Genomic DNA, 25,842 nt, shown 5'->3' on the forward strand with positions numbered 1-25,842 from the left:
TGATTATTGTATATACCTTCAGTACTTTAATCGTTGAACCCTTTCTTATTGCCGCTACTCTCTGTACTTCTTGGTGAAATTTTGGGTCCAAACTACACTAACCACAGTCTCATGTTATTCACGACTATAGGTAGGCGGTGTATGGTGCTAGCGCTCGAATGGTATTGTCAAACCGATTCGCTTATGGGCTTAAATGCTCGGTTTGGGAACTTGGCCCTAGACACGATCGAGCACATGGCCAAAGACCCCAAATCGGCCATCAAGGTCACGGACCGAACGCGAACGCCGTGCCTGGTGTGTGCTCAAGGCAAGCAGACTCAAGAGCGACAGCCGACCAAAGACACCGGAGCTCATGCGCCAATTGAAAAGGTCGGTGGTGTTATTTGTAGCGACCTGAAGGGTCCAATGAGACCTCTCGATCGCCTGGGCAACCAGAACTTCCACTCCAACTAGTGCAAAGTATTCTTGGCGATTATGAAGAATGAAGTGGCCAGGAAATTCCATGCCTTCCTTACGGAGTTGTCGAATCCACGTCTTACGCACTGACGGCGGAGGCGAATATCGCAGCGTTGACCTCTTTTGCAAAGAGAACGGAGTTGCGAGGCAGATCGTAGAGGCGGGGAACCAAGCCGCGAACGCGAAAGCGGATCGTATGCATCGCACGATCCTCAACATGGTGCGATGTATGGTCTTTGGAGCTGGTCTACCACTAAGTTTTGGGGGTGACACCGCTGGCTACGCTGTGTACATCCTCAATCGCAGCCCGACCCGAACCAACGAAGGACGCAAGTCGCCAATCGAGGTGTTAACCGGCAACGTCCCCGGCTTGGACGACATCGTAGTGTTTGGCACGAAGTGCACAGTCTTCCGCGATCCAGGCAAGCGCGCGATGAAGAAGACAGCGTGCGAGGAGGTCATTGTGGGGAACGACGAGGCTACTAAATAATACAAAGCCTACTTGCCCTCGGAGCGCGAGGTGATCATGACAGAGCACATTCGAAACTTACAGACCATGACGACAGACCCGCGCATGCTGCCACGAGCACTGAGAGTGGATGCGATTCAGCGGGTAGTGCGGAAGCATCGACGGAGCCGCTGCAGCGTCGCCGGTCCCGACGACTACGACGCAAGTCGCGACGACAGGCCAAAGCTGACGGCGACGTTGATCTCGGTGCTCCACGGCCCGGAAGGGACGAGCTCGCACTGGCAAGTGCGGTGGCAGATGATGTTCCGCTGGAGGAGTCAAAATTGCACACAACAGACCCCGAGCCAAAGAGCTATCAAAAAGCGAGGAAATGCCCCGAGAGCGCGTTGTGAGCAGCCGCCGAGCAGGAGGTACTCGCCGCTCTACAAGCCAATAACACATGGATACTGGTGAAATGCTAGCCCACGGCGCCACGCCTCCACACCAAGTGGGTCTACCAAAAAGAAACGAACGGGAGCTGGGGCGATCAAGCGATACAAGGCTCGACTAGTCGCATGCGGCAACGAGCAGATTTTGGGCGTCTACTTCTTCCTTGTGTTTGCCGCTGTGATCGGCATGTCAAGTGTCAAGATCATTTTCGTGCTCGCACATGTAGGGGGGGGGGGGGGGTCCGGCTCGGCACGGTGATGTGCTGATCGCCTACGTGAAAGCTGCTACGGAAGATGGGATAGTGATCTTGCGGTTCGTGCCAGACGGTCTCGTGGTGACGGACGTGCAATTGCGGGAGCTTGTAGCTACGAGAGCGAAGGACGTGGCGCTGCAGCTCGAGCGCAGCTTGTACGGCCTGAAGCAGGCAGGAAGACTCTGGCACAATCACGTGCACCACAAGTTGCTTGTGCTCGGCTTTTAACAGTGCGTCACGGACTCCTGCCTTACTATCTCGCTGACGAAGACGGGATAACCATCATCGGCACCTACGTCGACGACTTTCTCGTTACAGGCACAGATGCCGGCAGGGTGTATGCGTTCTTTCGTGCGATGTGGGATCTGGCGTTAAAAGACCTGGGGCCGGTCAGTAAGGTTCTCGGGATATGTGTGGAGTACGATGCTAGCAGTGACTACATGTTCGATCAAGAGGCTAATATTTCGGAGATGCTGGTGAAGTTTGGACTCGAGCATGCACATGGTGTGCGCGCGCCTATTGGAGGTGTAATGGGCCTACATTGACTCACTACTTTAGCTTACACGTGTGCGCATGTGTGTGAGGAAGCGTAGCTTAGTTTAAACTAGAGTTAATTATACTCGGACCTCCGAGTATAGATTAATCTAAATAAACGATCCAAATAATGTTTTTGGGTTAAAATGAGAACTGCTATTTTTGTTTTATGCTGACTTCCTCTAAATGTAATATTCTAAGTTAGGAATCTGCCAACGGCTGGTTGGCAGAATTCCAATGCTATACATGTCGCTCATTGGCTAAGAGATGCTGCTCTCAGCCAATAGGAATCCTAAGTCTCTATATGGACCACCCGTCGTGGTGGTCGTAAATGTATGTAGCCTTTGCTGTGTCTACACCAAGGTCGAGAAAGGCTTTCGAACCTCTAACAGACGTCGTGTCTGTTAGAGTTACAAGTGACTGTAGCCACTTGTGCGTGTAACCCTGTTACACCATCCCCCCTCAAGGTTAGACGCGCCAAGTCACGGCACGTCAACCAGGAAATTGACCACTCGTCAATTCTTCATGTTGGGAGAAAGAAAACTCGAGCTCATTCGGCAATGAGCTCGCCGAAGAAGACCGCCGCTGCAGCAGAGGGGAAGACCTCCGCCGGGACAGAGACTCTCTCTGTCTCCGAGTACTTCGAGCGTCATGAAGCAAAGCGTGACGCTCTCGCTGCCAAAGCTGCGGCGGGGACAACCCAGCCGGAGATTGTCCTCGAAGGTTCCTCTGTAGTCAGCGACGCCGTTGACTACGGGGACGGCGACGTGGAGATGGAAGAGGGCAAGGCCTCTTCAATCAAGCGCAAGGAGTCTATCGACAGCGATTGTCTCGACCCGCATGCCGGGTTGAGACGCCCTCGTGAAGGAGACGACCCCAACGCTTCGAGCTCGAAGCGTTCGCGCGGCGAGAGCGACACTCCGCTCTCTGCTGCTGGGGCTTTAAGCTCCCCGCGTGATGTGGCGTCTTCAAGCTATCCGCGCGCTTCTCAGGCAGCGCGCGATCCGTTGATGCCGTCTGCGTCAGAGATCGCAGACCGTATGGGCAACACCGTGCCTCCAAATGAAATCCCGCTGTACGTATGCAGCGGCATCCACGACGATGCTGTGGCGGAGGAGCAGCACTTTGATCCGTTAACGAATCAAAGGAGCGATTACTACATCGGGCACTTCCACGAGCTCCTGTACTTCTCCAGCAAGAAGACCTCTTCTCGCAGCAAAGTGCCTGAGTGGCAGGCACCTTGTCAAAGTTGGAATGCTTTTGTTGAGAACTTCAACAAGAAACCGGTTGCTTATCGCGAGTGGGTTATGCATGCCCGTGAAAGCTTCAAGACATTCTTGACGCGCGGGCGGCTAGAGCAGCTCCACAGATCCTCTGTGGACGCTGGCATTCCATGCGCTGTGCCCGAAGGCCAACAGTGCACGTTGTGTCTTCCGGGTGCGGCGCGCTTGAGCGACCGCGACCTAGCTGGGTACACGACGATTCGTGTACCTGCGAGTCTCAAGGATCTCCGTGCCAAGTTTCTGGCACGTGAGGAACGCAACGATCGTGGGACTTCGGGCGCTGCAGGTAACTACAGCGCTCACACTACCTTCGCACCGGCAGTGCGTGATGAGCTTCGTACGCCCTCACCTTTTCCGGAACGTCCTGCAGCAGGACATCCCGCGGCTCCCATATATCTTGGTGGGGCGGAAACCCTCTCCAACGAATACGATAACGAACCGGCTGCCGGTTTGTTTTCGGGGTACTATGGTTCACAATACGCTCAACTATCCAGCGTGTTGAGCCGCGGGCGTTGCGGATCGGAGGCGGCGGTGGTGGGAATACGCCCCGGGTATGGTCAACCTGGGGTTGACCTTGGCCTGACGCTCGAGGAGCGGGTTGCTGCTGTGGAACAGCATCAGAGCCGGGAGTTCGCCGCTCTGAAGCAGGAGGTGGCGATTCTGAGGGCTCAAGTCGCTCAGGCCTCGCAGACCCGGTCGGACATCTCTGTTGACGTGGGAGGTCGCGTCGCACGCTTGGACCAGCGGGTGAACGCGCTGGAGCAGAGGTTCGCTCCCGATGGGGCTTCCGCTTCGGGCCAGCCGAGCTAGGTGGCTCGTGCTGCCGGCATGGCTTCAGCCGCCCGACGTAAAAGGTCGGATGGAGGCGCACGCTAGATGGAATATCTAGCGTGTAGGCGTTGCCATGCCGTACCAACACCGTGAATGGCCCGATGAAGCACGGAGCGAGCTTGCTCGCCCCCAAGTCGGAAACTGCATGTTTAGGCACGTTTTTAGTAGCTAACAAAACCTATGAACCCTTCTTGAATTCATTTGTGTTGCCCCTGCCAACGTTGTCCGCGTTCAGCTTCTGTCGATCAACAGAAGCTGCAATAGCGTCTTGGACAAACCGAATGACGGCTTGTCTGCACTGCACGAAGTTGATTGCGCCCGAGCTGAACTCGTTCAGCTCGTTTCCAGCAGTAGGCCCGGCCTCTGCGTTTGTCTTCGCGGTGTTTGTGCCCTGCACAGATCCGTTCTTCTTCTTCTTCTTGCTCTTGTCGGCGTCTGTGCCCTACATAGACGCGTGCTTTTTGTTCTTCTTGCGCGTAGTCGCGGCTGACACTGTGCAAGTGTCAGCGGCATTCTACGGCTGCTGCGTTGCAGTCGAAGATCCTCCCCCACTTAAGGAAGGAGCCACCATCCCGAGTAGACTCGGGAGGCGTGGGTACCTTATTGCATTCACGTAGAACGGCGTATGCCCGGTCAAGGCATGCACCGAGTTGTTGATGCCGAACTCCGCCATCAGCAGGCACTCGCTCCAGTGGTGGAACGAGTGAGCGTAGCTCTTTAGCGCGTCTACGAGTACGCGGTTCCCGCGCTCGGTCTGCCCGTCCGTCTGCGGATGGTCCGCAGCCGACATCGAAAGTTGACTCCCAAGAAGTGTGAACACTCCTTGCCAAAGGTGTGCAGTGAAGCGCGGGTCTCGATCCGACACAATGTCGATCAGCATACCATGGTGTTTGAACACCATGTCAACGAACAGACGCGCCGTCTGCTTCGCAGTCACTTCAGCAGGTACTGCAGCAAGATGTACCATCTTGCTGAAGCGGTCAACAAAGACCACAACGCCCGTGTTCCCCTGGCTGCCCGGGGGAAGACCGAACACGAAGTCCAAAGATATGGACTACCAACACTCCGACGGAGTCGGCAGTGTCTGCAAGGGAGCCTGCGCGAAAGGCACAGGCTTCACATGTTGACAAACCTCGCAAGCACGGACGTACTTGCGCACCCATTTATACTGGTGGGCCCAGTAGAAGTCCCGCGTGAGAAGAAGATATGTCTTCTCACGGCCCGGATGCCCCGCACTCGGTATCGTGATACTCATACATGAGCCTGAGTCGCAGGTTATGGTCATTGGTCACGACAACGAAGTCCGCGCTGTCGTCGTCTGCACTGTAGAGTAATAACCCGTCGTACACCCGATATCGGTATGCACGAGCACGAAGATGCTTCGGCAGCTTCTGACGGGCCAGCAAGAACTTCGCGTCCGCGTCGTGCGCGGACGCGACCTTCACGTCGTCCAACAGTGACGACGTTGGGGTGCTCGATCGCATGGCGTCAATGGCATTGACGTCGGCATCAGTCGTGGCGTAGTCAGGTCGACGCGATAGCGCGTCGGCCACCCCATTGAGTCTTCCGGGTTGGTACTCAACCCCGGAAGTTATACTCTGCGAAGAATGAGAGCCATCTGACCATCCGTTGCGAGATGTGCGGTGACTTCACAGCCGTTCGCAGTGACGCGTGGTCCGTATAGACTACGAACGGTTTCTTTCCGAGTAGATACACTCGGAACTTCGCGAGTGCGTACTTCATGGCAAGGAGTTCCTTGTCATACACCGGGTAGTTGCGCTCAGCTGGATTCAGCTGACGCGATTGGTAGTAGCCGACACGATCACGAGGGTCGTGATCGTGCTGCATCAACGCACATCCGATTGCGAAGTCGGATGCGTCGCACACAACGTGGAACGGGCGATCTTGGTCGGCCACCGCCAAGATCAGCGCCTCAGTCAAGCCCTACTTGACTGCATCGAAGGCCTGCTGACCCTCAGCAGCCCAATGCCACTCGGCTTCCTTCTTCAGGAGCTGTGACAGCGGGCAAATCGTGCCCGCATAGTCCTTCACATACTTGCACAAGTACGTGGTCAAGCCAAGGAACTGCCGCAGTTCCTTGACGTTCGACGGCGTCAGCCACTCATTGATCACTCTGACCTTCTCAGTGTCAGGGCGGACACCGTTCTTCCCAACGAGACACGCGAGCACGTGTATCTCGCTCGCCCCGAAGATGCACTTCTTCAGGTTCGCATAGAGCTTGTACTTGCGCATGAGCGCAAGCAGCTTCCGGAGATGCACCTTGTGCATCTCAACATCGCTCATCCCGTCCGCAGCCCGGCTGTGGACAAACACATCATCGAAGTAGCTCGGTGCGAAGTCGCGCACCGAGCTCAACAAGTGCGTCATGCACCTGTTGAAGGTCGCAGAGGCGTTCTTCAGACCCTGCGGCATCACTAGCCACTCCAAGAGCATGCCGATCGGCGTGCTCACAACCGTGGGAGGGATGTCGCTCTCACGCATGAGGATCTGATAGAACCCATCGCGCAGATCAAGAGCACTGTAGATAGTGCTCCTGGCCATCGAATCGATGATGACATATTTTCGCGGTATTGGTGTCTGCGCCGGTATCGTCGCATCGTTCAACTTGTTGTACGCATGAACGATGCGCCAGCTGCCCTGTGGCTTCTTGACGCAGAAGGTCGGAGCACTGTGCAGGGACTTCGATTCCCGCACTTGCCCAGCTTTGCGACGACAAGAAGTCGTCGATCGCCTTGACCTGCTCTCGCGGCAGTGGCCACTGCCGCGTGACACAGTACTTCGTCCCCGGCACGAGATCAATCTCGTGCTGGACGCCCTTGTCCTGCGGAAGCTCCGCAGGGATCTCTCCCGGAAGCACGTCCGCGTACTCCCGTAAGATCTCATAGTAGGGACTCGTTGAAGACGAGTCCCTGCTCTGCTCTTCAAAGCGCTCTTTTATCGTCTTCGCACTGAGCGTGTCCTCGCTCTCAGTGGTGGTCTCCATGAAGAACTGCCTCAGTTCTTCATTCTCGCTCTTCGTTCTCTCGAGGCGTCCAAGAGAATACATATTTGCTCGATGCGTCCATCGTGCAAGTCACGCGCGAAGCGCTTCCAGCTCATGACTGGAAGCGAAGTCAACTCCGACGCTTGCGTCGGAAGATTAGCGAGAGTCATCTCCCTGTACCGGAACCCGGCACAGGTACGCGTCAAGACGTTCAACGTCTCGACGTCCGGCTATTCAGCCTCCGTCTGCCCGGCAGACAGTTCTTGTAGCGTCTCGGCCCAAAGCCGAGACTTGCGCAGTGACCTTCGCATGCGCCGTCTTCTTGTTTTGCGGAACCCGGCTCCGCTTGGGTCTTGAGTCAAGAATCTTGACCTCGTCCAGGCCCAGCCGTGGACGGGTGTTCTTCTTTTATACCGCCGGCGGGTACATCCCGCGGGCGAGCGACTTCAAGCCCGGCTTGGTCCCACGGCGCTTCGTCATGCAGCCCGGCTGCACGACAGCATGCAAGTTTTTCCGGTGCGGGACGTTTGCAACCGTCCGCACCGCCTGCAGCGTCGGCTCCTGGAGCCGACACCCCATCATCACCTCGACGCCTGTTATTGGCGGAGCCCTCTATTACAAAGGGTGCGTCGACTCCGGGAGTCGACGCACCCTTTGCGAAATTTCTTTTCGCAGCGTCGGTTCCCGGAACCGTCGCGACTTTAATACCTCGACGCCATCCATTGGCGGAGACCTCCATTACGGAGGGTGCGTCGGCTCCCTGAGCCGACGAATCAAATTCACTCAAGCCATCGACTCCCGGAGTCGACGGCGTTACGTCACCTTGGCTCATATTAATGGGCAAAACTGATCCAATCAGATTCGCGTCAGCCTCCACGGCTGAGGCGTGTGACTCGCCTGCGTCAGCCGTGCCCCTTGAGGCCGGAGACTCTTCCTGATTCGCTGAAAAGCGGGTGTCGGCCTCCGATGTCAACACGTTTCCGTCATTTGCTGTCGGCGGCAACGCCGACACTAGCTGCTCTTGCGCGCGTGCTCGCGCGCGCACAGGGCGCTCCGGGACAGCGGCATTAGGCGCTGTCTCGAGTGGGGGGGGTCGCGTGCACCTGTTGGTGCGTGTGTGGCGAAAACAGAGTCATCCCTCACTGTTTCGCAGTAGCGACCGAAGCGCACGAGAGTGCGCTTCTCCCAATCGATGACCGGATCATGCCGTGCAAGCCACGGCATGCCCAATACAATGTCAAACTTATCGTCCAGATCCAAGACGATAAAGGTTTCGACAAACTCTTGATCTTCATACGTGAAGCGCTCGTGTACCATGCGCTTCTCGGTCTTCACGACGGCGACCGTCGCCAGTCGTACCTTCAACATACTTCGAGGTATCTTTAAATCCTCGAAGTCAAGCCTTGATAGACTTTGCAGTCGAATAAAGTTCTTCGACGCACCAGAATCTACCAAAGCGCAAAGAGAGCCGCTTGCTCTCATCGAGTTCACATTCAGGATGACAAGGTCAGACTTGTCATCTTTGTTCTTGCGGTGAGAATGAATCTCACTGGGGACTGCAGGCCTCAGTGTCGCGTGTCCAAGGTCGACACGCGGAACTGCATTACCAGTAGGGCGCCCGCGCCTACTATGCTAGATAGTGAACCGGATACATTTATACCGTAGGCGGCTTGGCCGCGCTAAAAGGAAATACATTCAGTTTGAGATTTACACACACACACGAAGAGTTAAGGGTTGACTCTTGGATTCCGTAAGGTGTACGGACGTACGTTCTGGTATTTGAACGGGCTATCTTAAGCTGAGACTCTGTGAGTCTGTTACGTCTTCCTCTGACGCTAAAGCTACGGCAGCCCCGCTGCACTTGGTAGCACTTGTAGTCAATCCGACATATAGACTGACCCTCTGTGGAGAATGGAGCAGTTCGCTCACTTGCCCCCGAACCAGCAGGATGCGCTTAAAAAGCTTATGTCCTTGCTGGGCCCGGAGGGCGTGACGTAACTTGCGCAGCAAGGCCCCGACGCGGTGAATGCGCGTCTCGAGGCGTTTTCAAGCTAGAGAATGCTCTGCTAAAGCACCTCCAGCAGAGGATGGCAACGGCCGCGGCGCCCCAAGCGACCGCTTCGTCATCCGACGCGGGAACAAGACCCAAGCCGCTCATGTTGAGCATGAAGACCTTCGAAGGCAAGGAGGGTGAAAGCTTGATGCTTTGGACCCGTGAGGTTGAGATGGCTATGAGCTCAGCTCTACTCCGTACGGAGTCGCAGCGCGTGGCACTAGCTATCTCGAAGCTCGGTGGGCGAGCGAGAGAGTGGGTACTAACGTCCGGGACGTTGGTCGAGGTGGCCTTCCCGACGTGGGACCAGCTGAAACAGCAATTGTCTCGAGTGTTTGCTCCGCCTAACGAGGCGTATCGCGTGCGCTCACGCTTCCTGGCAACCAAGCAGAGCAAGAAGGAGTTGATGGAGAGTTGAGAACTCTCATTGCTGGTATGTCCGCGGACCCCCTGCCGGAGGCAGTCACCGTTACGGTGTTCATGGAGTGCCTCCGCACTGGCGTTGCCAGAACGGAGGTGTTTCGAACCCACCCGAGCTCTTTTGAAGATACTGTGAGCGTCGCATTGAATGCGGAACACAACTTTAAGTCGTCGAGACTCGGGTGGAATGCGTCTTACGCTAGCGCGTCGAGTGGTCCGGAACCCATGGACCTCAGCTATGCTGAAGACGAAGAAGCCGAGCTTCCTGCTGCTGAGCAGTGTCGCGGTATCCGCAGATGCTTCATCTGTGGTGACACCCGACACCTTCTTGCTGGGTGTCCGCTGCGCCATCAGCGCCAAGCTTCGATAAGCCGCTCTTCGAGTTCGAACCAGGGGTCTGGTTTGTCTCGGGGAAACGAGAAGTCCCAGTAGGCGTGGGGTGGCCTACTGGGGAAGAACTAAGTTCTATTGAGCCTCGGCGAGGTGGAGGTCTACAGGACCTAGCCCCGAAGAGAGCCGTACTCTCTAACACGGAACGTGTATGCAAGCCGGCTTGCTAGTTGTAGTTGTCCAAGCTTGGGTGAAGGGCTTCACCAAGCCATGTACGATTTGATCGATTCGGGAGCGTCGGGTAACTACTCCCGGCGTTCTACGATGGACGGAAGTCAGCATTATGCTGAGGCGCTGGTGGCGCGCGGGAGTGACATCGTCACGAGTGCCCGTGTCACGGTGCCTAAGGTCCCTGTGGACCTGGGCGTGAAGTTTTTGGATTTTGATAGCGTGGGACGCTGTCTGGTCTTAGACCTCGATTCGAGATATGATCTCATCCTTGGTATGGCGTGGCTGGAACGCCACGAGCCTTGGATCGATTGGAGGTCGAAGACCCTTGGTGCTACGCACTTCTCTCCTAGCGGAGCATTGGCGAGTCATGAACCCACCTCTGCTAGGAAGCAGAAGCGCTTCTGGCGCGAGCACTGGACCGAGTCGGTCAATGTGTTGGACATCGGAGTTTCCGAGTTGGTGGACACTGAATGTGTCGAGAACGAGAGTTCCGAGCGTGGCTCGCGGACGGCAGGTGGAGCGGCACTAATTCCGCTGAGCGGGCGTGCGTCTGAGGGCGACGCCCTGCTGCGTGCCAGCGACGGCGCGGTCGGCACGATGCCGAAGAACAAGGGGCTTTGCCCGGATGGAGATCGTGGAGTGGCACGTAATCCACTGAGTGGAGGCTGCGGATCGTACAGCTCTTTGCTGAGTGTCGGTAAAGACACTGGAGCTCCCGCGGAGCTGAACGAGGTGGTGACACATGGCGTCAAGACGCACGCAAAATCACGGGGCTCTTCAGGGCTGACGGTGTCCATGAAGAGGAGGCAGCGCCGCAAAGCGCTGGCTGCGAGACGCAAGGCGTCTGCGATCTCACGAGTCGAGAAGGGCGTGTCGAGCGGCGAGGCTCCAAGCGAGAGCGAGCAGCTCTATACACTCGTGAATGGAGTGACGGGCGACGTCGACGGAGGTATCAACCTCGACGACTTGCCCTCACTGTCTGCTCTCCTGGAGCTGGGCGAGATGTCCTTGGCCGAGTTCGGGGAAGCCTTGAAGGCTGGAGACTTTGCTGAGGTAGTGGTAATACGATCCGAAGAAGAGTTGAACTCGTCCTCGCTTCTGGATGAAGCTGTCCTGGAAGACACCAAGAAGGCGCTGAATGTGCGGAGCGGATCGGCGATCCTGAAGGACCCGTCGGATGCCTTGTATCAAGTGGTAAAGGATTACCAGGACGTGGTCTCGAAGGAGCCGCCCTCGGGGCTACCTCCGGATCGAGGTGTTCGACACGAAATCGATTTCGTTCCGGGAACGAAGTACTGCGTGACGAAGCAGTGGCCCTTACCGAAGGAGCAGTGTGGCATCATTGACGCGTTCTTCCGTAGGAAGCACGAGGCGGGCATGGTGCGTGAGAGTAAGTCTCCACACTCTACGCTGACGTTCTGTGTCAGAAAGCCGAATGGCAAGTGGCGTATCGTGCATGCTTTCAACAAGCTGAATGCCGCTATCATTCCGGCACAGACACCGATTCCTCGGAAGGATGTTCTTCAGAACAACATGACAGGATGTACGATGTACAGTGCGCTCGACTTGGTCGATGGATATTACCAATTGCTCATGCAGACGAGCGACATTCCTCTCACTGCGGTGAGTAGCCCGAGCGGCATGCTCTGGGAGTGGTTGGTGATACCCCAAGGGCTTTCAAACGCGCCAGCGACGTTTAATCGTCTTGTGACGCAGCTCTTCAGGCCCCATCAGGCGTACGCGCAAACGTACTTCGATGACATCTTTGTCCACAGTCGTGCTGAGCACGGAAATACTGATATGGAGAAGCATGTGGAGCACCTGCGTGCTGTGCTCAAATGCATGCGTCAAAACAAGTTGTACGCCAACATTGACAAATGCACCTTCGGAGCGGAAGAGATCCCCTTCTTAGGGTGCTTCATCGGGAAGCGTGGTCTGAGGGCCGACCCGGTCAAGGTCAAAGCCATTGTTGACTGGCCGGTTCCCAAGAACCAAAGGGATCTTCGCAAGTGGCTTGGCTTAGCCAATTACTTGCACAAGTACAGTGAGAACTACGCTGAGATGGCTCGGCGACTCTCCAACCTCCTGAAGAAGGATGCGGAGTGGTGTTGGAACACCGAGCATCAAGATGCGTTCGCGGCCATTAAGGACAGTCTCCTTCATGCGCCTATTCTGGCTTTGCCAGACCCCCCTCGTCCGTTTTGTGTCGTCTGTGACGCCTCGGACTTTGCCATCGGCTGTGCACTGCTGCAAGCAGACGCCGAGGGGCGCGAGCGCGTGGTGGCGTTCGAATCTCGCCAGCTGAAGGCTACGGAGAAGAACTATCCTGTCCACGACAAGGAGCTACTTGCAATGAAGTATGCGCTCGTCAAGTTCAGGGTGCTCTCAGCCGTTCGAGATTTACACGGATCATGCGTCGTTACGCACTGCGACTCAGTCGCCACATCCCTCGCAAAGGATGGCCCGATGGCTGTCCTTCTTCGCGGAGTACAACTTCGAGGTGAAGTACAAGCCTGGTAGGCAGAATGTCCTTGCGGACGCGCTGTCGCGCAGGCCGGATTATGAGCTGGCTCATGCAACGACCGTGACTTCGTCATTACCGGATTTGATCCGAACGGCTTATGCCAAGGACGAGACCTGTGTCGCGTTACTGAAGGCTCTGGGGAGCAAGGAGTTTCAAGACTCGGACATGGATTCGTCAGCGCGGCTGCGCGCGCGGCTACACCGTTATTCCCTCGATGGTGACCTGTTCTTCTACAAGACTGTCCCCGAGGATACGCCCCGCGTGGTCATCCCTCATGATGAGGATCTGAAGTACCGCATCCTCTATGAGGCATACGACACGCCGCTGGCCGGCCATCTTGGCCGTGAAAAGACCTACAGCTCGGTGAGCACCCACTACTGGTGGCCGAAGCTGTACAAGTGAACGAGTACTTATGTGCGCACGTGCGAGACGTGTCAGCGAGTGAATCGGCACCTCATGCTGCAGCGCCGTTGGCGAGCTTGACTGTCCCTTCGGGCTGTTGGCAATCCATGAGTATGGACTTTGTGTTTGGCCTGCCGGCAGACGCGGCGGGCAACACTGGAGTCGTGGTCTTCGTGGACCGACTGAGCAAGATGGCTCACATTGCGGCTGTACCGGACACCATCGATGGTAAAGGTATAGGAACGCTGTTCTTGGACCGGGTGGTTCGACAACACGGACTCCCTGAGTCGATTGTCTCGGACCGAGACCCCCGCTTCACGGGCAACCTCTGGAGCGTGGTCTTTGCGGTGCTTGGCACCAAGCTGGACATGTCCACGGCAGGCCATCCGCAGACCGATGGTCAGACAGAGCGCGTGAATCGCGTCGTCGAGGACGTGCTCCGCTGCATTTGCGCCGAGACGCCGAAGCGCTGGAGCGCCATGCTGCCACTCGTTGAGTTTGCGTTGAACAACGCCGTGCACGCCTCGATAGGCTACACGCCGTTCTGCGTGAACAGCTTGTCTCACCCCCGCGCCCCGCTGACGCCGCCGCGTGGTGGCCTCGGACTTGGTGGGGGAGGAGAAGCCGGCTTAGCTGATCGGCTAGCCGATGTCAGCCCGGCTACTGTTCGTAAACAGGTTGACGCTTTCTTGGCGACGCGTCTGAGTGTCTTACGACATGCGCGTGACGCAATGGCTGAAAGCCAAGCCAAGCGAAAGGAACATGCAGATGCCAGAGGCAGAGGCAGAGGCAATGTTGAAAGTTATGACGTCGGGGACCTGGTGCTGCTTAGCGCTAAGAACCTACCTACACATGCAGTGCCAGCCGTCTTCAAGACGAAGTTGCGCCCGCACTTCATCGGACCTTTCAAGGTTGTGGCCAAGAAGGGCCTTGCGTACAAGCTCAATCTTCCGAAGAAGATGCGGACGCACCCCGTCTTCTACGTGGGCATGCTCAGGCCGAACGTGGACCCGATGTAGGTGCAGATGGAGGCACCGAGGGTGGCGAGGTCACAGGCGCGGAGGTCGCGGTCGTCGAGGACGCAGTCGCCACGCGACCATCAACGCGGGCTCCGCAGGGGCAGGCGGGAGTGCCGCGGGTACTGCAGGAGCCGCAAGCGCAGGAGGCGCGGTAGGCGAGGCCTGCATGCGGGCCAGGAGCTCGAGCTGACCCTGGAGCAAAGCCTGGTGCCGCTGTAGCTCCGCGAACTCTCGAGCGTGTCGCTCTTCGCGATCGCGAAAGTAGTTCACCCACCCGTTCAGGCGAACGAAGTCGTTCTCCAAGGTCCCAAGTCGGTCCCAGACCTCCCGAGGCACCCCAAGCCACTCCAGGCACTCAGCGAGCCTGTCGAGATCAGTCGCACAACGTGCCAGAGGCGCGTCGATGTCGTGGACGTGGTCCCGAAGGCGATCCGCCTGTTGCCGAGTCTCGCGCAACTCGTCGAACGTCGGGAGGCGGCTTGGCTCGTCCTCCACCGGCGCTGCTCGATGAGCATGGGAATCTGCATTACCATGTGGAACGCCTCCTGGCGAAGCAGCGGTGCCGGGGTCAAACCAGTATCTGGTGAGATGGCAAGAATACCCTCACTCCCAGAACCCATGGGAGTTTGAGGTACCCCTCCGCCAGGATTGCCAAGACGTCGTGGACGCTTTTGATCACCTTGATTACCAGCGCCCCGAGGGCTCAAGGCCGGCACGCCGGCCATCCCGCGCTTCCCTGCAATAAGCTGGGGAGCTGCTGGGTCAGCCACATTCCTCCGAGGGTGACCCTGAGCCACAGCGCTCACTCCCTCGCGGGAAGGAGCGGCTGGAGTGCTCGAAGGAGCGAAGCGCGCAGCGCTAAACTGGGTCCGCGGCTGGGCGAGTGCCGAGAGGCTGCGCTTAGCTCGTACCTTCGCGAAATCGAAGCGGAGCTTGCGTTCAATGCGAACATCCACTTCATTGAAGCTGGCTCGGAGAGCATCCATGGAGCTGAGCTTCCGGCTGTGCTTGGCCCAAGACTCGAACTGAGCTTCGTACTCAATTGAGTCTTCCCCCGGGCTAAGTACCACCGGGTACGTCCGCATGGCGGGCACGGACTTCTGCTGGGCTTGCAGCCGCAGCCTCTCGCAATACTCCGCGACAGTCGTAGACTGTGGAGTGACGAGTCGCTCTAGCAGAGTCGTACGCGTGCGAATTCCTCCGGAGTACGGGCCGCGGACCCAATGGCGTGCAGCGCGAGAGACTGCCGGAACGCCAGGCGACAAGCCTCCGCGGAGTCGCGAGGCCGGAAGCCGTAGTCGGCAGTGCTGGGGTTCAGCAGAGGCCGCAGCTCGGAGCGCTGGGAGCGCATGAGAGCCATCTGCGCCGCAACCTGCTCGGACTGAGCTTCGTCCAAGGGGTTGGAGATGACGGGATCCAGGGGCACGTCTTCTGCACGTGCGGCGAATACCGCGGCTCCGTGAGCTCGAGCAGCTCTGAGAGCTCGAAGGAGCGCTGGGGAAACGGATTGGGAGTCCGCAGCGGCTGCCGCGGCTCCTCCCTCGGTGGCGCAGCGCGCGAAGTGGCGAAACGGCTTGGGGAGCGCGCAGGAGAACTGCGCGCGGGGCGCTCTTGATCGCGACGGCTCGGAGAGCCAACTGGGGCCGGCGAGCCTTCTTCACGGCGTGCCGACGGTGTGGGCGAAGCGTCGCGTGGGTGGGGACGCATCTCCTCGGTTCGGAGAACCCTCCATGGACTCGTTCACCTCACCCTCTTCACCAAAGAGTTCCCTAGGATCCATGATCTGGAGAGCTGGGGCTTGCGCGCTGCGAGCTGCGCTTCAGGCGTTGCGCCCCGAAGTACTCAGACACCGAGAGCCTGGAAGGCGTCGAGGGTGTGCGCGCGGGCGCTGGCGTTCGCGAAGGTGCGGAGGCACACGGTACAGCAGCACGAGAGGAGCGAGGCTCCGAGGCGGATCGCGCGAGAGGCTTTCTGTGGCCGAAAGACCAAAAGGCTTTATGCCTTAAAGTCATGTGAGGGCGCGTGGCGCCGAGAAGTTCTCAGAGAGGTCCACGCGATGTGGATTGACTCTTTCAAGAAGGAGACTTGACGGAACAAGACCCGGTGGTTGACCGTTAAGCGTGAACACCCGTGTCCACGGTTTGATGGGGGAGGGTGTAACGGAGTTACACGAGAGTTACCCGAAGGGTTACGAAGTGGGTACACACTGTCTAACCTAAATCAGTAGGATAATCAGTACACGGCTTCAGAACCACTTATTATGCATATGACTAGGGTTCACTATGCTAGATAGTGAACCGGATACATTTACACCGTAGGCGGCTTGGCCGCGCTAAGGCAAACACATTCAGTTTGAGATTTACACACTTAAGAGTTAAGAGTTGACTCTCTGGAGTCCGTAAGGTGTACGGACTCGTACGTTCTGGTATTATAATGGGCTATCTTAAGCTGAGACTCTGTGAGTCTGTTACGTCTTCCTCTGACGCTAAAGCTACGGCAGCCCCGCTGCACGTGAACTGTGTTACACGACGTGCGCACGCCCCCACCATGGCGGACAGGAAGCTGTCCAGGCGTAAAGCCCTGTATCTGAGCGGGACGCGAGCTCTCGAGCTCTCTATGATCGCTGATGGAGAGCCTAGCCAACCACTGCAAATTACGGACGCCGACTTCGTTGGAGACAAAAATGATCGAAAATCGGTCAGTGCAGCAATCGTGCAGATCAACGGAACGATCATGTCTTGTCGGTGCAAGAAACAGGCTTCGGTGGCGCTGTCGACCACCAAGGCGGAGTACGTGGCAACAACGGTGGGAGCTCAAGAGCTGCTGGGGATCAAGGAATGGTTGGTAAGCTTGGTGTGGCAACGACCCTACCCATGGGGATGCAAAGGACAATCAAGCGGCTATCGCGCAGATACAGACCGAATCAAGCTCAGCGAATGCCAAGCATGTTGATGTGAAGCTCATGGTCTTGCAAGATTAGAAGCAGAAAGGCTTGGGGGCACCGTGTTACGTCGAGAGCGCGGCGGTGCTGGCGGACATACTCATGAAGGCCCTCCCAGCACCGCGGGTCAAGGAGCTGACGGAGGCAATTGGACTGGTCGCCAACATTTGCCTGAATCCTCGAGACCCTAGGGAGGAGTGTTGAAAGCCGGTAAGCAAGCGGACCAAGTCACGCGGCGGTGACGACACGCGCGGGTCTCAGTTAAGCCAGGTTCCCGAGGGGTCCGGGCTCAAAGGCGTACATCTCGTGGACGCGGATCTGTGTTGCATGAAGTACGTTAGCTCACAGTACGAGCTTCGCACTCAAATCAATTCACTTTCACTCTTCCTCATCTACCCACAAGTGCCATACCAACTAGCACGTTAATCCTTGTTTTAGATGCAACTCGTGTAGACGCAAGCTTCATGAAATGCAGTATCCAGGAACAGTGCATCGTTGACCTCTATACATGAGTTGGAACGATCAAAGTCATGATATTATTATGAAAATATGGCATCTCAGTAGGAAACGCATGCAGCACCTCCTATATTATATCACTTAAATTTATAAAAATGGTAATTAAGTTTGTTAGACGTAACTAGCATGATTTGCAAAATGGCGTTCCAACATAAAGAATACGACATTCTTGGTCTTGTGAATCTATTAGTACTAGATATCGATCAAACAGCAAGTCGACCATTTCAAAGCCATTTTCAGGTAGCCTGAAGGCCCATTGGGGCCTTTTAATCATGACATTAGGAATTACGACGGCTATAGCTCTTTCCCATATTAACTTGCGTTATATATCACTAAAACCGTTATATATCAATAAAACCGGCGGCTTGCATTTACGAACCACAGTGCTTAAGTATCGAAACGACATTTGGAAATGTTAAAGTACTATGGTAAACAACGGGATCAATTGTAAACGGACGTCCGTAGACACAAACGAGGCGCACTCCGATACAGTGCTGTGCAAGACCAAAACATAGTTTCAGAGTTAAACCACTCTCCCGGTCTCCAAGGTCGCGTCACTTTTAATCCCTAAAGCGAGAGGAGCAGCGCTCAACCGAGAGCGAGAAAAACGCTCAATACGGGGCAAAAAAGCGTAGAGGAGAAAAACATTCATTGTTTCTGCCTCGGAGATGGTAGCAACTGTATAATTTAAGCATGTATTGTTTCTGTCTCGGAGATGATGGCAACCGTAATGTCGGCCAGCACCCCGTGAGGAGCCGCTGTATTATTCTCGTGCGGACACGTGCTCCATGAGAAGCGTGTTTGAAACACGAAAAGGCTGACTTCATCAATGATGTGTAGACTAGACTCTACACTACCTCCGCAAACCATGCCTCGTTCGGAACGGGTAGGGCTCAAGTCAAACGCTGACAACGTGAAGCAAGTCGTCATCCACCGCAATGGATTCTACAGCCCACATCCAGATCTTCCCTCTTTCGGCTGTTGTTGCGAGAGAATGTTTTCGATTGGAGGGAGTTCCTTTTGTACGATGCCGGTGGGTTTAACACTTGCTATAGCGCAATCGCAACCCAGGGCTAGCATGAGCACACATCTAGCTACAATGAAATCTGACTTCGCCCGCAAATAGGCTACGCCTAATGGCATCGCTATGAAGGATGGTATACCCAGGGGGTTGCGATTATCTGTGATGAAGAAAGCTCCTGGGTTGATCTCCTCTTTAAAAAGCGGTACTAGAAAGGTACGAAGAGAAGCGCATTGGATCTAACAATTTGGCAAGCCCTGGCGTCTTAGCTCATTTCTGCCATCGCTTGTGAACCGCTTTTCTGAACGGCCGTGATAGTTCAGATAATCTGAGTGCTGCTTTTTAACTAAGATATCGATAGACGGAAGGTGGAGATTCACCAGCATTCGATTACCGGAAACGTTTGGTATCATTTGAGCCGCAACCAACGATGAGCTATGTGGTACGAAGACTGCTCCAGCGCCAACACACAGATGCAACGGTGTATCCAAAAACCGGAACCTTTCAGTATGATTTAGAGCTTTTAAACGTGTTGGGCGGTTTACCTGAAGTGCCAAAATGATTGCGGAAGATTAACCGAGGTGAAACTAGTGAAGGTGCGTTTTTCTTCTTGCGCAAATTGATCAAGCGTGAATTGAGCAGCAGCCATTCTGTGATACCGGTCACATGTTGTTTTGGTTCAAATCCAAGTATCCAATCGTTAAACGCGGGGTATGTAAACGCAACATATTGGACGGAACTGCAAAGAGACTAAATCGAAAGAGTGATAGGTAAAATAAGTCTTTCATCGAACACCTTACCGTATTGAATATGTAGATTCTGGTATTGATTTTGTCTCAAGAAAAAAATAAAAAATACCAATCAAAAATGATGGGTGCGCTCAACAATAAAAAAAAAGGATTTTGGTGAAATGAGCGAATTAACTAAAAACAGGCGGGGGAAGACATATCGTCTTTCGCTATAACATATAAAACAGGGGTTGGAGATAATATTGGGTGTCCCTTGCTGGCGTGAATGGAGATGCCATTACGAAGGTACTTCCCGCGAAAAACTACCGGTGACACCAACTCTGATTGTGCGGTGGATGGATGTGCACTATTTTGGCCATGCCAGTACCACTGATAATACTCCGTTTAATGGTATTGCCAGAAGGGCCTCAGGTAGCACTTTGTACTGCACTGTGATGATACTGCTTCTGTTTCAAGGTCACCAAACAGTAATCAAGGAATGACCTTCGACGCGCACAGAGCATGTATTACGTTCGATAGTAAATTCTATGCGTGAGTAATATACCAGTTGCTACTGGCTGTTACTGACAAAGCTATGTCCTTATTACCGATATACTGTGGGCCCCGCTGCTCAGAAAAGACGAAGTGGACATTATAGACAAACCGGATCATATGATACCCCGGTGGAGGCATCCAAAAGCAATGACTCCTATAAGATATACTGTTCTAGGGGTTTACATAGCACAATCATACCGAAGTCGAAGCAGTATGTTCTTCACCACCTCTCTCGATAAAAACTCTACCCTCGATACTACGATGAAGATCTACGTACAATGAACATCGATCTCGCCTACAACGAATGCAGAACATTACACAAAACCATTTGGGTGAAGGTGTTACTAATGCTTGGATTAATTCTCAAGACGTTCAAAGCCACCGGTTGTAACAGATTCCAGATGTTTTTAGGGTGTGATTCGCATTTGCATATGTTATGTATCCTTTTCAACTTCACTCCGAGCCAAGTGTTATCACATACCCGAGTTTGTAGCTATATCTCAGCCAATATTTAGAGTTAGGAGCTGCGCTTTAGATATGTTGCTGCTACTACCGTTCCATGCTAACGATCGGCATTTCCATGGCTATTGTGAATATGAGTAGCCACTCAATCCGACGCGGCGCGGCGGCGTACGCCAACGCTCCACCCAAGCTGGCAATCCAGTGAATCTCCACGCGCGGTGCCTGACTACTGGAGTCAATCACGAAGGCGTTTGCCTATATAGGAACAACCACAAAGGAGGATCAGAGGGTAGCCAAGGTTTTAGCAGGGTACCCAGCTCCTGACCTACCTGTAACAACGCCTTCAAATCGTGACCTTGAGCGGCAGCTGTCGGATCTGGAGTTTGGTCAGCTTACCGTGCGCAATGCGCTCTTCCACCACGTACTCGGCTTTCAGTACACTCGCTTCAAGGTCGCCTTTGATGTGATCGACGTCACCTTTGCTTCACTGCTCATGCACTTGGAGACTGTATTAGCTTTGACGTTTAAGAGCAGCTCCTTGGCCTTCGTATCCCCCTACCTGTACGGGTTGGAGCGCGGAATTGCTACAACGAACATGTGTTTGGGCTGTTATGTTACGATAGACACATGCTGTGAGTGGGGGGGGGGGGGGCTGAGAGACCACTGGCAGGCTGTGAACCATGCTCAAGTCGGTAATGCTGTCGCTGGACGCGATATCTTGCTGCCTTCCACACTTGAGAACATGCTCACACAACTCGTGAGTATTAATGGCCGTCTCGAAGATGCCCAGGCACAGCTACGGGCTCTCAGTGTACGCAATGCATCTGCACACGCAGCCTTGGAAGAAGCACCTGCTACTGTAGAGCCGTCTGTCCCACCACCAGCAACGGCGACCACGCTTGCTGTTTGCCTCCTCAACTGGTACACGAAGGTTAAAAGAAAGAAAGATCGAAACAAAGAGAAGAGGCAAAAACAGCAGTGAATATTATGATGCTACGCTATCATAAGCATGTCGAGGTACATCAGGAACCTGCGCGAAACAATTCAGGAGACGCAGCAGCTTACCAAACCGGGAAGGACTCCTCTGGACACTGGCTCAAGCGATGGACACTGCTGTCAATGAGCGCCTTCGCGCCTTCGACAAAAATAAGCCCTACGCAAAGCTGCATCGCTTCGAAAGCGCTGGAAGCTTCTAAAAACATCGCATACCGCCGCTGTCGCTTCGCTTGTCGCTCAGTAACTGCGCATGAAATCCAACAGGCAAATCGTCAGGCACACACCTCTGGGACGCAACCAACATGACACAGGCTCCATCCGATGCGCTTAGCACCTCGACACCTCCGTCGCTCCACGCAATCCCGCCAACGGCCAGAATTGAACCAGCATCCAGAGGACACAGTCCCTCACTTCCCCGTTAAGCTACATCGGCGTGGAGCGGGCGTGGAGTGTGAGGGTGGGCGCTGGCGAGTGGAATGGCGCAGGCTTCCTGGGCTTATGCTTGTGGGCCTTGGGCTGAAAAATCGCGAGTGACAACCGTCGTCGCCTGTCGGCGTGGCCGCAGTCAGCTTTCAGTTGACGTCGTCGGCACGGCGCCTAACGCGAGGGGTGAGCTGCCACCAGAAGCGCTCTGTTTCCTGTTTTGTGCGAGCTTCCCGGAGGGACGTAAGAAGGCAAAAGGTGAATACAATCCACCACAAAGCTTATTTGCTCGCGGGTGGAAGAATATTCAAGCTGTACCTGATGCAGAAATGTAAAACTATATCTCCAATGACTTTCGTCCTGTGGATGCCAGAGACGGACCGTATCAAGTTCGTCGTCACCCCGGCCGTTCTGATGGCGCTATTCAGCGGAAGTTTGGGCTCCTGAGGCCTGACTCTGCTACACTTCCGTGAAGTATCTGAGATGGACACGCTTGAGAATGGATCAAACAAGTCCAACTTTGCGAGTGACTTTAGTTCATTGGTTGTGCTGCCTCCGGCTCCAACTTGTTGCGGCCCCTCCGATGACATCCTGGATGGCATCTACGGTCTCGCAGCCTTTGGCAATGAATTCTGGTACGATCATGTACCCAAGCGCACCTCGCGTCTACGAGTGTTCGTGGCCAAGCACAAGCCTGCGGACCCAGGCAACAATCCGACGCGAGTTCGGCTCACCCTGCGGTACGCCAACAGGTTCCTTGAACATGCACCGGATCACTTACACAATCTGACAGCCCGCATTGGTGGCATGGTTACTGCGAGGCGCCCCGCACCATCGATTACCAGTCCCCTGAGTGAATCTTCGCCCTGGTGAGCGCGCTGACTTCGTCAGATCGAAGCACCCGTGAGCACCGCGACGTGAACCGCGTATCGCGTCGTGAACCGAGTCGAGGATCTGCCGTGCCTGATGATACTTGTCTCCTGCTTCCGATCAACCGTCGTGGCCAGGAACCATGCCTGCTAGACGTCGCACACACAAATTGGTCCGATCTGCTTCCAGCTCGCGTGCAGGACTGGGTGGACAAGACTTACGGACGCCCGGACCGCAACCGTCGCTGGTGCAGCGGCTCGAGGACCTTTCGGAAAGACGCCCACGTTAAGCAGCCAAATACATTGTCTTACTGCATTGTATCCCACGTCGCAAGGCAACTTAAAACCGCGCTATGTCGGTGGTCGGACCCGTCGCACTGAGTAATGACACCATCAACCGCGAGAAAACAGAGTACGAGCTGGACGTGACCACGGTCGCCAAGTCAGACGGTGCGGAGGTGCTGCTCGAAGATCAGACTGCGACGCCGCCATCGCTGATCAAGCCAGTGAGGTAGGACAAGGTGCTTCTTACGGACAAGAACGGCGAGCAGCTGCACGTATCGGAGGGTTGGGAGTATCACACCAGAGCGATATCTCCTATCACCCTCATCCTGCTCAATGCGGATTTCGCCCCGTTCGTTGATCTCTACCGTAAACATCACTTCATGTGTGCGTAGTGAGAGGATACACACATACGGTTTTAACTGCTCGAGCGTTTCAGGCCAAGACGCACAATGATGTTTTAGATAGCAAGTTCACACTGTTAATGTGCCCAAGGTTGGAGACATCCTCGCTCCAGGTCGGGTAAAGTACACGATTAAAACGTTTTGGGGAACGATCAAAAGAGGTCTAAACCAAACATGTGCAGTAGACGGGACAAGCGCCTATCCGGGAGCGTCGTTTATCATCAGGAAACGGAATTATCGACGTGCATCTCGTAGACATTTGCGTACCTAAGACAGACTCTATTTTAAGTATGTATATCCACTTTCTAGAATACGCTCTTCCCAGGTTGGGCGCACCGAGAAGCAAGCGCCCAGGCCTGGTCGGGGGCGCCGCCTCTGTTCGAGCCTGTAGAGCCCCGATGCACCCGCCCATACACCACTTCGCTGGCTATGCTAAGTTTATGATTTCGGGGCTCAGTTGCGATGCCCTTCTCCGCGCTCGCATTGTTACGCGCTCGCATTGTTAAATGGATCGATCGTTGGTAGACTCACCACGTTCACGAGCGAGCGTGGCTGGTGTTTCTCGACGTAGCACTTCACCTTGTCCAGATAGTGCAGCATGTAAATACCGCAAACGATGCGGTATGGTTGGCGAGGCTTACGCACATACCCAAGTGAGTGGATCTTGGAGGCCCGCTGCATCAGAGTGTATTGCTTGGAATAAGCACTTGAGCACAGAACACAGGTAGCCCAGCTCATGCAGCCCTGTCATCGAGTTCGCGTGAAAGAACACCTTCCCCCTTTCAGATAATTCTCCATAACCAGCAAGCTCCAACGCTCATCGAGATTTACAGGCAGCAAAAAAAAGCGGAAGGTCCCCCAAGCCATATCACCCGTGATATCCGTCGCACCATGCACCCGGTCTGTCCGGCGCTTACACGCAAACTTAATCTCCGCGAAGCTAGTACAGGAAACACGAGTCCTTGTGTCCGTATGGCAAAATGGGGGAGTCGGTAGTCAGCAACGGCGCCCGTCACTATATCCCCCGCCCTGATGCTCGCCAAGGGTTCCGCAAACACCGGTACGGAACTGTTGACGGGCACAGGCACCATCCACTGTCAAAGGATTGCCGACAGGTGCGCGGAGCGCCTGAGGGTGTATGTAGCAGCGCTCGAGTCAGGCTATCAAGGTGCCGATCCTTCGGTCGGTTCTGCCACCATGACGTTTGATTGAAAAACTGCCTCGTCCTACTCCGAATCGAACTTTCAGCTTCAACTTCGCCGCCGGATCCGTGAGCGGATTGGTTGGTGGGTCCATGACTTGATTCGATGGGTCCTAATTGGCCGATAGGCTCTTGAGCTTGCGCTAATTGATCAGAAGGTTCTAGATCTTGAGCCGATTGGGCAGCGGGTTCTGGAACTAGTGACTTGGTGGTCTTGTCTTCACTGTCGACTCCAGTGTGCTCTGCAACCGTAGCGCCGTTGCTCACTCGTTGCTTGACTTTTGCCAGAGCTGTCTGCGCGCTTTCTCGGAGCTTTGCACGAGCCGCCACCGTCCCCTCGTGCATGGGTTGTAGCGGTCCATGAACCGCCGGACCCGTGTGCGCTGAGTATTATCCTCAGTTTATCGAACACGGGGATTTTGAGATACAATTCCATCATCTTGTTGAGCGTAGCTTCATTGTTCGCACGTAGAAACGGATTATAAAAGGTTAGTAATCAAACGTATACTGGGGAAACCTATATTTGCCCCCCCACCCTTCACAGGGTATCAAGCGTTGGTATGCTCTGGATGCTTGGACATGTCTAAGTATTTTTTTGCACCCGGCCTATATTTTTACGAGCGCATGGGTGTGCGACTACGAGTTGACGCAGTTACGGGGGGTGCAGAACTTGAGCAACTCAATGGTCTCGTGAGATTATCTGAGTCCGAAATCAGCACTTTCTCATTTTTTCCCCACGTATTGTACAATGTCCGGAAGCGCATTCGACATTTGCCTGAATTGGTCCGCGCTGCTGTCTATTGTGGAATATTAGATATGCATTACGCTCTTAGCTGGGATATACTTGTTACAGAATGGAATCAAATTTCCGTGGAGAGGCAAAATGATACAGGGTTGGTTGGCTTTACAAGGTACGCTTACATTCGGTGGATGACTAACTCCCTCTGGAGTTGGCAAATTTACACTTCGCCTAGAGCATATGCAACGACAAATAACCCTGGCAAAGTATTCAATGTGAGTACTAAGCGGTATACCCAGCGTGAAGCTTCTGACATTTGGCGGATCATACTGAACCTTCTCACGATTGCTGAAGACTACTCATTTGGTTTGGCTCCTCCAATCACTACTAGCCACGTCCCTCCAACCAAAGGGGCATACCAGCTTACTAAGGTTCTGGTGTCGAGGAATAGAGTGGCTGTGAGCTCG

General features: G+C 54.9%; 5 protein-coding genes and 1 non-coding gene across 6 annotated transcripts; 2 read left to right on the top strand and 4 right to left on the bottom strand.

Annotated features, from left to right (window-relative positions):
• Nucleotides 1–1,900: 1,900 nt before the first annotated feature.
• On the top strand, nt 1,901–2,152 carry PHYSODRAFT_517696 (hypothetical protein; the record flags this gene model as incomplete). Its single annotated transcript, XM_009534565.1, has 1 exon — nt 1,901–2,152. A coding segment is annotated over one exon (252 nt), but the record flags the coding sequence as incomplete, so codon positions are not given.
• A 12,116-nt stretch (nt 2,153–14,268) lies between these two features.
• Nucleotides 14,269–16,018, bottom strand: PHYSODRAFT_336951 (hypothetical protein; the record flags this gene model as incomplete). Its single annotated transcript, XM_009534566.1, has 4 exons — nt 14,269–14,759; nt 14,846–15,389; nt 15,425–15,811; nt 15,911–16,018. The coding sequence occupies 4 exons, from the start codon at nt 16,016–16,018 to the stop codon at nt 14,269–14,271; spliced, it is 1,530 nt and encodes a 509-aa protein (XP_009532861.1).
• A 658-nt stretch (nt 16,019–16,676) lies between these two features.
• On the bottom strand, nt 16,677–17,051 carry PHYSODRAFT_516489 (hypothetical protein; the record flags this gene model as incomplete). Its single annotated transcript, XM_009534567.1, has 1 exon — nt 16,677–17,051. A coding segment is annotated over one exon (375 nt), but the record flags the coding sequence as incomplete, so codon positions are not given.
• Nucleotides 17,052–21,820: 4,769 nt separating this feature from the next.
• PHYSODRAFT_t1375 lies at nt 21,821–21,890 on the bottom strand. Its single transcript has one exon. It is a non-coding gene; the product is annotated as a tRNA-Thr (tRNA).
• Nucleotides 21,891–22,363: 473 nt separating this feature from the next.
• Nucleotides 22,364–23,426, top strand: PHYSODRAFT_336953 (hypothetical protein; the record flags this gene model as incomplete). The annotated part of the gene is made up of 4 exons (XM_009534568.1): nt 22,364–22,620; nt 22,755–22,997; nt 23,132–23,255; nt 23,289–23,426. The coding sequence occupies 4 exons, from the start codon at nt 22,364–22,366 to the stop codon at nt 23,424–23,426; spliced, it is 762 nt and encodes a 253-aa protein (XP_009532863.1).
• A 495-nt stretch (nt 23,427–23,921) lies between these two features.
• On the bottom strand, nt 23,922–24,302 carry PHYSODRAFT_517023 (hypothetical protein; the record flags this gene model as incomplete). Its single annotated transcript, XM_009534569.1, has 2 exons — nt 23,922–24,168; nt 24,208–24,302. The coding sequence occupies 2 exons, from the start codon at nt 24,300–24,302 to the stop codon at nt 23,922–23,924; spliced, it is 342 nt and encodes a 113-aa protein (XP_009532864.1).
• Between the last annotated feature and the right edge of the window lie 1,540 nt (nt 24,303–25,842).

This window comes from Phytophthora sojae (genome assembly GCF_000149755.1).
Source record: "Phytophthora sojae unplaced genomic scaffold PHYSOscaffold_7, whole genome shotgun sequence".
Taxonomy (NCBI): Eukaryota; Oomycota; class Peronosporomycetes; order Peronosporales; family Peronosporaceae; genus Phytophthora; species Phytophthora sojae.